At 41.5% G+C, this 12995-nt stretch overlaps 2 protein-coding genes and 2 long non-coding RNA genes across 4 annotated transcripts in view; 1 reads left to right on the top strand and 3 right to left on the bottom strand.

Annotated features, from left to right (window-relative positions):
• LOC138979005 (uncharacterized) overlaps positions 1-4212 on the bottom strand; it is a 5450-nt gene extending 1238 nt beyond the window's left edge. The window contains exons 1-5 of the long non-coding RNA XR_011459889.1: positions 4073-4212; positions 3609-3777; positions 3049-3183; positions 2571-2729; positions 1-899 (exon numbers count right to left, since the gene is read on the bottom strand). The exon at positions 1-899 is cut by the window's left edge and continues 1238 nt beyond it. This is a non-coding gene — a long non-coding RNA (uncharacterized lncRNA). The remainder of the gene's footprint in view (positions 900-2570; positions 2730-3048; positions 3184-3608; positions 3778-4072) is intronic.
• A 162-nt stretch (positions 4213-4374) lies between these two features.
• Positions 4375-6830, top strand: LOC138979004 (uncharacterized). The gene is made up of 3 exons (XR_011459888.1): positions 4375-4514; positions 5076-5168; positions 5859-6830. It is a non-coding gene; the product is annotated as an uncharacterized lncRNA (long non-coding RNA).
• A 1277-nt stretch (positions 6831-8107) lies between these two features.
• The window catches only part of LOC138978997 (uncharacterized), a 59160-nt gene continuing 54272 nt past the window's right edge, over positions 8108-12995 (bottom strand). The window contains exons 5-6 of the mRNA XM_070351810.1: positions 9136-9488; positions 8108-8662 (exon numbers count right to left, since the gene is read on the bottom strand). Of these exons, the coding sequence (XP_070207911.1) occupies positions 8229-8662; positions 9136-9488 (787 nt within the window). The 3' untranslated portion in view covers positions 8108-8228. The remainder of the gene's footprint in view (positions 8663-9135; positions 9489-12995) is intronic.
• The window catches only part of LOC138979001 (uncharacterized), a 35269-nt gene continuing 33420 nt past the window's right edge, over positions 11147-12995 (bottom strand). The window contains exon 4 of the mRNA XM_070351815.1: positions 11147-11362. Within this exon, the coding sequence (XP_070207916.1) occupies positions 11170-11362 (193 nt within the window). The 3' untranslated portion in view covers positions 11147-11169. The remainder of the gene's footprint in view (positions 11363-12995) is intronic.

The following is a 12995-nucleotide window of genomic DNA, read 5'->3' as shown; positions in this document are numbered from 1 at the left end:
CGCTACTCGTCACGTCATCACTGTTTCGAAAAACAGACGAACGCGCACGAAGAATTTCGCGTAGATCTGGACCGAAATTGGAAAGTGGTGACCGTGACGGGATGTGACGTCACCACTTCAACAAACTCGCGAAGATCGGAACTCACGAACTTTTGACGAAGGCAAACCTGGATGTCTCTAGTAATACAAGCAAGTCAGTAGCACAAAATATGAGAAACGAAGGGATGTAAGCGCTATTAATGCATACACGTGCGACATGCATGTAAAGTCTTTTGTTCATTCAAAAGCGTGTTATTCTCACAGGTGCCAAGAAAATTGCTTCCACATAATCTCACTTACTCTTGTTGCACATGTCAAATAGCAGAGCAATTACGTCCCTTTGTTTCTCAGATATTAAAATAGCGCTCTGCTTCATTTCATTAAAATTCTTGCTATCACAAAAGATATTAACATATTTTGTGGAGTAGCTAGATGAAAAACAATCATCGATGAATAAAAATTAACAAGCAGCAAGACTGCAAGTTTTCTGCTCCACTTTGCCAAACGTGTGTGCACAGTGAATATTTGTTTATGAACTGTTGGTGTTAGTCCTGAATGATGGCACCCATGTAAATGAGGCTTGATGCCGGGCTGCTTTGCAAACACAGCATTCAGAAGCTGTGGGTCAGCAAAGGTGTTGAATCTTGTTAGTGAGATGGCGCGCAATGATGTCCTGTAGCACTGGCAGCTGCCTGCACTCGCTCTTTGACGCTGGTCAAACTTCTGGTCGTAGGTGAAGTCCACCTCACAGAATATGATGATGGTAATGGTGAGGGAGTAGTTCAACTTCTGCTTGAACTATGTGGCCAGGCCCAGCTCCCTGACTTTGAAGTGGTCATAATCTTATGCAGGATACCAACCTGGGATAGAGAAGGAAAAATGGTTCTTAGTCAATGGCTGGGATTACAAACTAAATCACACACGGTCCTTAGTCAATGGCTGGGATTACAAACTAAATCACACACACACACACTAACACCAACACACACTAACAGACACATACACTGACACAAATATACACTTACAAACACACATCTTTCTTTCTTTCTTTATTTGGTGTTTAACGTCGTTTTCAACCACGGAGGTTATATCGCGACGGGGAAAGGGGGGGAGATGGGATAGAGCCACTTGTCAATTGTTTCTTGTTCACAAAAGCACTAATCAAAAAATTGCTTCAGGGGCTTGCAACGTAGTACAACAAACACACATTCACACACATTAGCAGTAACAAACACATACAATACATGTACTAAGAAACACACCAATGTATACACACACAGACACACACACACACACAGGCACACACACACACAGGCACACAAGCGCACACACACACACACACACAGGCGCAAGTCCACATATGCAAAATCAAAAGTCTCAGCCCAATTTGTAACAACAGAGAAAGAAACAGAGAGAAAGAGAGAGAGAGAGATTGTGTGTGTTGCAAGCATTACACAACTGATATTGAAATTAAGCACCACAGAAAACAAGAAGAGCAAACGCTCGATCGAGTCACTTTCGCAGTTCTGAATATTATATGAGGCATCAGATGGACAGGAAGAAATTGCTATTCACAACACAATGCATTCCTGAAGAATGAGATTGCATGGATCGAGCAACAAAATATTTACCTTGGCATTAAAAATACTCTCATTAATCTCACATAAACAAACCCCATTAATAACTTAATTCACATAAACTAGCATCATTAATTTTTTTTCGAAGCAATCATATTAACAGTAGACACACTAACATTTGTTACTCTTAGAGCTGTGTCACTTTTATAGTTTACGAGAAAAGCCCAACGTTAAGTTGTGTGTTGACGAACAGGAAAGGCTAGTTATCTCCCCTGTGTTTCCGATAACGTTTGTAAAAAGCTACAGATGTAAATAATTTGATGTAAAGAATAATCCTATAAAGTTTGAATCAAATCCGATGAATAGTTTCAGAGATATGATATTTCAATTTTTTTCCTTCAAGACATACCTGTGACCTTGAAAAAGGTCAAAGGTCACCAAAGCAGACGTCAAAGTGTAGAGGTCACTGGGAGTCACGTTCACATAAAATTTGAGCCCGGTCACTTTTATAGTTTCCGAGAAAAGCCCAACGTTAAGTTGTGTGTTGCCGAACAGAAAAGGCTAGTTATCTCCCTTGTTTTTCTGATAACGTTCGTAAAAGGCTACAGATGTAAAAACTTTGATCTAAAGAATAATCCTACAAAGTTTCAATCACATCCGATGAACTTTGTCAAAGATATAAAATGTCTAATTTTTCCTTTGACGCTGACCTGTGACCTTGAAAAAGGTCAAAGGTCAACGAAACCATCGTTAAAGTGTAGAGGTCATTGGAGGTCACGACTAAACACAAAATATGAGCCCGATCGCTTTGATAGTTTCCGAGAAAAGTCCAACGTTAAGGTGGTGTCTACGGACGGACGGACGGCCGGACAGACTAACACTGACCGATTACATAGAGTCACTTTTTCTCAAGTGACTCAAAAAAGACGACACTGATTTAAACAATTCACTTACTGGTCAACAGTGTGAACTTTCAGCACAGACAACGGAAACTTCGATGTTTTTTCCCTCTTCCGATTGAATAATTTTGGTACAATCATCTGTCATCAATGAACTCATCAGTCTTCCCACCAGTCCAGACACCTCCCCACCAATTGCAGACTTGCTTGTTATCTGAGCGAATAAAAATCAATATAAATACATGTGCACAGGAATGAGAACAAGGATTCTCAGTTATCACAAAAACAAACAAGCACAGAATGACAACATGTTTTCCTAAATGTTATTAAAAACAGAAAAGTTCATCATACCAGTCCATCACTGAAACAGAAACGGTTGATATTGAATTTATGAGTGTGTGTGTGTGTGTGTGTGTGTGTGTGTGTGTGTGTGTGTGTGTGTGTGTGTGTGTGTGTGTGTGGGGGGGGGGGGGTCTGTTACAAGCAATAAACAACTGACAACAATAATTATACATGTACCAAATTGTACTCACTGTTTTCAAAGCTGATAATTGTAAACCTTGATGGGTTGTCCCCTTCCAACTGCATGCTTTGGTACAGCCATCCTTCAGACTGTGGCCCCCTCCCATTGCCACCCCCATCTCCGATTGTAGACAGGATTTTTTCATCTGAAAGAAATAATGTCCAATTAATACGAATTTGCACAAAGGACTGGAAACAGAATTGTAAGTAATTCTGATTTAACCAACAAATGTACAAAAGCACAATGATAGATTATTTTCCCTAATATGTTCCAACTGACAGTTGAGTAATTACAGGTCACCAGAAAGGTCCACCACTGAAACAGGAACAGTTCAAATTGGAGTTTGTGTGTGTGTGTGTGTGTGTATATGTGGAAAGGGGTGGGGTGGGGTGGGGGATGCGTGTGTACATGTGTGTGTGTGTGTATATGTGGAAAGGGGTGGGGTGGGGTGGGGGATGCGTGTGTACATGTGACTGTATGTTTTGCAAGCATTACACAACTGATTATAATAATTATACAACAAATTGTTCTGTCAGTTACATTGAAAACTCATTTAAAAAAAACACTTACTGTTTTCCAATGCAAACCTTCAGCTTGTTGAAGAATGGAAACTGGTTTTGCTTTTTACCATCCAAATGCGATGAACGGCCATGCCATCAATCGGCTCACTTTTTTTTTGACCAGTTAAGGCACCTCCCCACCAAATGCAGACAGTTTTTTTTGTGGTATAACTATAAATCTGAAAGAATAAAAGCTATTTATTATGCACAACAGAATCATAAAAGGAATAGATTCTTAGTTCAAATCACCATTTCAGGCAACAACAACAATAAAGAAAAACAGCAAACACCTAAACACACACACACACGGTGACACACACACAGTGACACACACACACACACACAAACACACACACACATAAGAAACAAACACACTTTTTAGTCTTATATTCCAAGAAAAATACATAATAAAAAAGAAAAAGTCTCAATAATTAGCAAATCTATATCTTCCAAGTTCACTGAGGCAATACTCACTCAAAGTTTGTAAAACTCTTGAAACCAGTCCAGTAATTATGTCTTGCGCCTTCGGTCTTAGTATTGGACTGTCCAGTCTGGTTCGTTTCTGTTGGTGTATCACATAGTGCTCTTGCAACTGCCAGTTTTCAATCTTCCCAACGCATTTGTTGACAACGTGCCGTTACGTCCAAGTTCGATAACTAGGAACGAAAATTCTGAGTGACCTCCCTTGATCGCCAAGGGACAGTACTCTCAGTCTCAACCTTTCACAGTGGAATCGAAATTAAAAAAAGTTTCTGTAACAGTTTTTAAAACGCTAGCAACTTCAAAGCCAGTGTGACTGCTGACACATGTATAAGATAACATGCTACACTTCAGCATATATCAGGACTAATAGTAATACAGATCTTGTGACGCTGAGGCGAATGGCAAATGGAACTTTCAGCAGGAAGAAATTCAGGTAATGTTGAACTGTGCTGTTGTAAATTCATAGTTCACGATCCGTTGGCATTGTGATTGTTGACTTATTTTTCATACGAGTCACAAATATCAAAGCAATATCATGCATAACGATTGGAAAGGTGGATTTCTCTCTCTTTCTTTCCTGCCTTCTGTCTCTTTCTCAGTTTCAGTCTCTCTCTCTGTCTTTGTCTGTCTGTTACTCTCTCTCTCTCAATCTGAGACTTTCTCTCTCTCTCAATCTGATACTTTCCACACATGTGCACGCAGGGCACTTACTGTTCAATCTTACAGCTTCAGGTCAAATGCATAACTGTACAGTAAATAAGAGATCTCAGGAGAGGCATGGGGAGTTATTTTCGAAAATGATCTATTCAAAGACACTTAAAAATAAAAGTTAAATTTTTAAAACAAGGTTTGATTGACAACTGCTCTCTCCCCTCCCCCCACTCTATTCCCACTCTCTATCTCTCTGTCTTCATTAACAAGTAAAGATTTGAGTGTGTTTAGACTATTGTAATTAATGCAATTCACACATCAATGCTTTCAATTTTCATTGCAGGGTGGGAGGAATTACCATGAGGATGGAACAGAAAGCATTCACAGGGATGTAAACTACAAGGTACAACCCCGACATTCTGGCTGTTGAGGCCAAGTAAGTGTGTGTCACTGTGTGTGTGTGTGTGTGTGTGTGTGTGTGTTTGCAGGTAAAATCCTTGTTTAACGCTAAGATGAATCAGAATGTTCCAGCAGTCATATTATTATATTTATAACAGAAAATCATATTTGAGAGAAGGCAGTGTTATTGTCAGGCCTCAGCCTAGGGTCATTGATACATGCTGATATTATATGACGCATTGTTCTAATCCTTGGCTGGTCGGCCATCACATCATTTCGGCATGTTGGAGGTCTTCCGACAGAACAATTTGTTGTAGCTGGGACATCTTTACCTATGCATATTTTTAGTCAAGGTCCAACTGACATTCTATTGTCTTAGTCTGGGGAAAATTTTGTTGGAAGGTGTTCTGTGTGAGTGTGTGTGGGTGGGGTGGGGGTGTAGGTGGACGGGTTGGTAGGGCTGTTATCCGTGCCAGGCAGCATTGACATAGAGCATTTCATTCAAACACACAATGATGCTATCAAAGTTAGCAAATTCACAGAAGTAAATTCAACAATATTGGCATAATGCAAAGACAATTTAAACCTTATTTACCTTCAGTTCTATGTTCAGCAAAGAACAGCAAAGAACACCAACAAAGAAGACATAATTATAGTGTTTACACTGAAGTTCTGAAATAACACTGAATTCTTTGTTTTAAGATTGTTGCATTCTTTGTCTTTGCAGGTGTCATAGCATGTGGAGCAGATCTTCAAAGTCGCCTATTGCAGACATGTCATCGTCTGCACTGGTTGTATCAACAACTTTTTCCATGGCTACTGCTGCAGATTTTACAAATATATCGTCTGCTGCAAATTCAACAACTTCTTTGTCTGCTGGTGCTGCAAACTTAACAACTTCTGTGTCTGCTCCTGTTTAAAATTCAACAATTCTTGTTGTCTGGAGCTGCTGCAAAGTGAATGACTTCTTTGTTTGCTGCTGCAGATTTAACAAGTATATCGTCTGCTGCAAATTCAAGAACTTTTTTTGTCTGCCGCTGCTCCTGCTGCAAACTTAACAACTTCTGTGTCTGCTCCTGCTTAAAACTCAACAATTCTTGTTGTCTGGAGCTGCTGCAAAGTGAATGACTTCTTTGTGTGCTGCTGCAGATTTAACAAATATATCGTCTGCTGTAAATTCAACAACTTCTTTGTCTGCTGCAGATACTACACATTCAACAACTTCTGTGTCTGCTCCTGCTTCAAATTCAACAATTCTTTTTATCTGCTGCTGCAAAGTGAGCGACTTCTTCCTCTGCTGGTGGTGTTGCAAATAACCTCATATTTCCTTGTCTCTTCTGGCATCATTTCAGATGTATAATATATATCTGCAAAGACTTTTTTAAACCCAAAAGATGGAATAGAATTGGTAAATTTCTAGGTACAGAACCTAAAAGTGTGATATATCCAAACTCACTTCTAGAAACTTTAGAACTGATTCAACTTTTGACATTTTCATCATGGTTGTGTATTTTTTTTTTTTTATATTGTGGAAATATCAGGGAATGATGAATAAATGTTTAGAACATATTCTCAAAACATGTTTCTAATGGTTTTATTTATTTGTCTTTTGTTTTGTTTTATGTTAGCATGTACACTGTTTGGCTCAAAATATGAGACCTGGCCAGTACCATCCTTCCAATGAGACAGAGATCAAAAATCAACAGCCTGCATGCTCTCCGGATTAAGTAATACAACAAGATAAAATAGCGTTAGCTGCAAAGTTAACCATTCTCACCAAAAACCTTTTTCAAACTTTGATTTGTTGGTGTTTGCTTGTCTTTTTTTAACACGGTTTTAGCTACATATATAACAAACACTACAACAACAGCAGACAGAAAAGATTATGGGAAATGCATCTTCAAATAAGAAAAAAAAATTACAAAGCAAAAAAAAAATTTAAATACAATTATTTTCCTTATGATTTGTTTGATTATGTTTTTGGGGGTTCTTTTTAATGTTAGCACTCAACGTGAAAAATACATTCAAACAGCAGTTGTATTATACTTTTATTTTGGTCAAATTGACATTAGCGGTAAACGTTAAATTAACGTTAATTTAACGTTATATTATGGTTTTATTTTGGTTAAATTAACGTTTAATGTTAACGTTAATTTAACGTTTATCTTGATGAGTAAACTAACCTAAATCTAACGTTAATTTAAGGTTCGCCATAAAACGTGAAAGAAACGTAGCCATAAAGCATAAAACTAACGTTAATTTAACGTTACATTATGTTTTTTTTTAATTTTTTTTTTTTTTAACAAATACATTTTTTTGAAAGGTTTGTTTTTGATATATATGTCAATTAAAAAAAAATTATATTTAAAAAAAAAAAAAAATTTTTGACATTTAAAAAAAAAAAGTTTCTTGTTCAAGTTGTTGCCACCACAACAATAACTTTTTTTTTTTTTTTTTTTTTTTTGATTTTGCTTTGATTTTGAACGGTTATGTGTCAACGTTTATTTAACGTTTTTTTTAACGTTTCAGTGCAAACCGTTTTTTAATTGTTTTCGGGCAAACGTTAAATTAACGTTTGAAATTGGTTTGATTTTGAACGGTTATGTGTCAACGTTTATTTAACGTTTTTTTAACGTTTCAGTGCAAACCGTTTTTTAATTGTTTTCGACCAAACGTTAAATTAACGTTTAAATATGGTTTGATATTGAACGGTTATGTGCTAACGTTTATTTAACGTTATTTTAACGTTTCAATGCAAACCGTTTTATATTGGTTTTCAGGCAAACGTTAAATTAACGTTAAAAAATGGTTTGATATTGAACGGTTATGTGTCAACGTTTATTTAACGTTATTTTAACGTTTCAATGCAAACCGTTTTATATTGGTTTTCAGGCAAACGTTAAATTAACGTTTAAAAAAGGTTTGCCATGAAAACGGTTTGCTTGTTAACGTTAATTTAACGTTAATTTAACGTTTGCTTTATAACCGTTTTTCTGCTAACGTTAATTTAACGTTGATTTAACGTTTAATGCTAACCGTAAACCAAAATCTAACCATGCAAACGTTAAATTAACGTTAAATTAACGTTAGCATGCTATCAGGGGACAGGAGGCACGTCCACCATGATGAGCTGTGTGGTACAGCGCGATGCTGCTAACAGTCTGTCATGAAGATCAATCACCTCATCACTCTGTCCTTCATCATTCTCCTTGTTCCAGCCTGGCAGCATCACCACCACACGCCGCTCCAAGCCGTGCACCCAGACATAGTGTGTTACTGTGACACGGTCTGTTGCCGCCACCGCCACGTCGTCCACATCTCTCTCACACCTCGCCGTGTTGTGTCTCAAGTCTTGTTCCCCCAGCACACACACCGGTAAGCCTTCATCACGCAGACCGCGCACCACGCCGCTAGCTCGTGACGTCACCTGGCCTGCGTCATCCTCGATGTCATCCTGTAGTTCTGAACTCCGCGTGAGAATAAAGACGTCGCAGTAGCTCAGTGGGGCGGGACTGTTGGGGAGGCTGTTACCTGTGTGGAAAAGACCGTTGTGACCGTTAGAATTTTTTCGTTGGTAAATATTGAGGTGTAGGCAACTGTAAACAAACTGTCTGTCTGTCTGTCTGTCTGTCTCTGTCTCTGACTCTCTCTCTCTCTCTCTCTCTCTCTCTCTCTCTCCACATATTCACTCTCTGTGTACAAAAGAAAGTCACAGTAAAGTCACAGACACCTATTTCCCGACACACAGACATGACGTTATTATAGTTTGACGTCATTAACAATGACGTAATTCTCTCTTGCTGCTGTCTTCCACAGCGAACTTTATTATTTTACAGGGTAAAATGACACGATGTGAACTTGTTTTAGTTACCCTACCTACCTTGCTACCTACCTACCTACTTACCTACCTATCCATGTACCTACCCACCTACCTCTTTACTTATCTATCTATCTATCTATCTATCTATCTATCTATCTATCTATCTATGACCTACTCAACTCACCCCCACTGCCCACACCAAGACGGCGCAGCTCGGCGGCGACCTCCTTCCCACACTGCCGGCACTCAGCTGGCCACCGACCTGTGTGAGCGTTACCATGGTGACTCAGCCGTATCACGCGCAGTCCGTCCCCAGGGGCAGGTACACCGCTGTCGCTGTAGTTGTGGATTCCACCTGTCAACCAGTCAACCGCTGGCTGTACCTCCCGCAGCACGGAGGGAGCACAGCGGAGAGGGACGGTGAGCGGTTCAGGCCGCAGTGATGGGGGGATGTCGGTGTGACGAACACCTGCCGCCCACAGGTGCAGGCCGGGAACGCTCTCCGCCAGGCGGGCCACCAGTGTAGTCTGGCGTTGACTGTGACACAGAATGGAGACACGTTGTGAGAGATGTGTGTCTGGCTGGGAGGAACGTGTCACACTCATACCACACGGAACAGCTGGGTGAGGTTGCTGTGGACAATTTTGTGCACGCACGAACGCACACATGTACGCCCGTACACATACACACACACACACACAAACACACATGTACGCACACGTGCGCAAGCACGCGCATGCATACACGCGTGAATGCACAAACGTACGCACGCACACTCGCACACACATACACACACGCACACACACACACACACACACACACACACTCACACACACATAAACAAGCACACACACACACACACACACACATACACACACACACACACACACGCACATAAGCAAGCACCCACATACACACACACACACACACACACACACAAACACGCGCACACACGCACCTACATATTTGCATGCACGAAGCATGCGTGCACACTCTCACGCGCGCTTGCACATTTTCACGCGCGCATGCACACGAACGCACACACGCACCTACGAACGCACTCACGCATATTCGCGCGCGCGCGCGCGCACACACACACACACACACACACACACACACACACACACACACACACACACACACACCTTGAGTCAACTTGTGGTGAGATATGTGCGCGTTATACATTTTCGTATTATTGTTATTAAACACGTTACTCCAACCCCTAAAGACCAGCCTGCCAGCAAAGAGCGCCTCATCCAACAGAACGTGCAACTGTCCGTCCTTGACTCGCGCCACGAGATCGGTGACGGCCTGCTGCACGTCCGCCTCCCTGTTGTGGAAGTCATAGTGATGTAGAGCGATGCTGCCTGGTGTTGGGGGAGGTGTCGGGTCCGCGCTCAGAGCCATCCCTAGCTGCCCTGCTATCATTCTGCTGGCAGCCCGGAAGGTGTAGAGTGTCGACACCACTTGCACGTCGTGGCCCTGAAGCAGCCACCTTGACCCCTGGAGTACCAGCATCACCGTCTTTCCTGTTGGAACACAACACTCAACATCAGACAACAATGATGTCAACAAAAACATTCGCTGGTCCTTTAGAGTTGTCACCGTTTTAGTTGAACCTGTTGAAACTGTAGGGGTTGAAACCACGTTTTCTGAGGCATATTTCTCTCAGTTTAAAACACAGGGAGTAAACATGCAGACACAAGTGAAGGCGTTGCTCAGAGTGAGTCTGAGTGAGGTCATACTGATTTAAAAACGTCATAATCATTACGTCATTTCTTCGACGAATGCCTCATTGACTAATAGCAGTTAAACTATATTTCGTGCCTTTTCATTCTTGTAACTGAAAATGACACTGCTTTCATTTTTTATTACATTGCCACCGATAGCGTGGACAATGAAAATGACTACGGCGATGATGATGATGATGATGATGATGATGACTACGACGACGATGATGCTGATGACGATGATGATGATGACAACGACGATGCTGATGATGCTGATGACGACGACGACGACGACGACGACGATGATTGTTATGATGAGAATGACGATGATGCCTACGACGACGACGATGATGATGATGATGATGATGAAGACGACGACGACGACGACAATGATGACGATGACGATGATGATGATGATGATGATGATGATGATGATGATGATGATGATGATGATGATGATGATGATGATGATGACGACGATGACGTGTCTAACCAGTGCCAGGGGGGCCTGCCAAGCAGACCAGACGTGGGTCTCTATTCAACAGGTCTAGCTGTTGTAGGGTCAGAACCAGAAGTGCCAGCCTCCGCCCCAGTTCCGCCACCGCCTGTCCTGCAGTCCGCACCTCCACACGGACACCGTTGTAGCAGGGGACAGACACCGTGGTGGCCGGTCCCACAAACCTGCAACACAGATTGAGTAGAATGGATGTAGTTGGGTTTCAGCTTTTGTATTGGTTGCATTCGTCGCAAAGTAACTGACGATTGGAAGAACCATGAATGTATAAGTAGTTTGTAAGAATGGTATCGGTTACTGAGAATGTATGTTTGTTTGTATGCTTGCTTTAATGATGATTGTGCTCGTTATTTCTCTTTCCTTCTTTCTGAACCACCCCCCTCCCCCCCCCCCCCCACCACTATCAACCTCTGGGGGACCTCAAATTTGCTAGAAATATCCGTTCACTAGCTTTGCAGTATTTGCACTGTTTCAAGTTTTGCGCCATGATGAATTGTCCGGTGCTTTAATTGTTACATCTTGTAATTAGTGACGAAATTTGAAATGGCGGGTCACTACGGTGCCATGGGCCAGGGCTATACAATTTGCTGTCAGTGAAATAACAACATTCATCTGTTGAATCAAAGATGAACATCTTTAATCAGATCTAGCAATCTGAGTGTGAATGTTGACAATATGGAATCGAAGTTACTGTGTTGACTTCATTGTGTAGCAGGCGATCGATCTGTGTAAGCCCATTACAGTGAGACATGGCACTAATATAATGCCTGTGACACAGTTTCCAAATGTAGCCAAGTGCTAAACTGGCTACTACTAGTAATACGTTATCATATTTTTATTTCCTTTATGTCTTGTGTAAGTTTTGCCGATCGCATTATGTTCCGTCTGATGTCATTATCTGTTCTCAATTAAATTATGAAATGCACATGTCCAGACACCTGCATAGATCGTAAACGCGCTCAGCCATCTGTGACCATCCCCTGGCTAGTCTTTGATCCTTTGAACTTAAGCCCCTAGAATTAGAAAGAGGCCGGGTACCTCGCCTGCAGGTTGTGTAACTTTATGGCCGAGCCAGGGGAAGGGCCGTAGGAAGTTGGTCTAGGATGTTCCCTTGTTGCTGTTTGAAGCGCTCAGATTAAAGCCTCATTAAGAGGGTGTTAGAATGTCGCTCGCTTTCCTTTTTCAGGGTGCGTGTTGATGGGGGTTTGATATTTTTGAGAGAACTGAGAACTATCTCAGACTGAGAGGACGGAATTGTTGTGTGCTCTGTTTTCATAAACAGCATGATGTAGACTGCATTGATAGTGTTGTGTGACCACCCAGCCATTGGCTGAGTCGGCGAGGAAAGGAACAAGAATTAAAGAGAAATGTGAACCAAAAGTCATGGTTTTTCCAGAGTTACCTGTTGCATCAAGTGATTCGTCGGTCTGTGCCACTGACCTCTTGTCTATCATTCTCTACACGTGTGTAAAGTCCAAGACGATAGCAAGTGTTGTTCGTTCCGTGCAAGACACTAAAGAGGCACCCACATGGTGTTCTCCTTACTTCGGGGTCTACTACTACGAGGTGACTACATTCACCTACCAACTACTTCAAATCGCTACTACCTCCTCCTTCCACCCTATCACACAAATGTTCAGAGCAACAACGACATAATTAAGAGCTGTTTGCTTTATGTCATCCTTATTGAATGTTCCTGTCACAAGAAAAGCAAATGCTTATGTGACTCACCCTCGTCATGCAGGGCCGGACCAAGTTCGTTTGAGGGGGGGGGGGGGGGGGGGGTTCCAACTGAAGGCA

Source organism: Littorina saxatilis, linkage group LG10 (assembly GCF_037325665.1).
Source record: "Littorina saxatilis isolate snail1 linkage group LG10, US_GU_Lsax_2.0, whole genome shotgun sequence".
NCBI lineage: Eukaryota > Metazoa > Mollusca > Gastropoda > Littorinimorpha > Littorinidae > Littorina > Littorina saxatilis.
The sequence above is the reverse complement of the archived record's forward strand: the minus strand, read 5'-3'. Positions and strand labels throughout refer to the sequence as shown.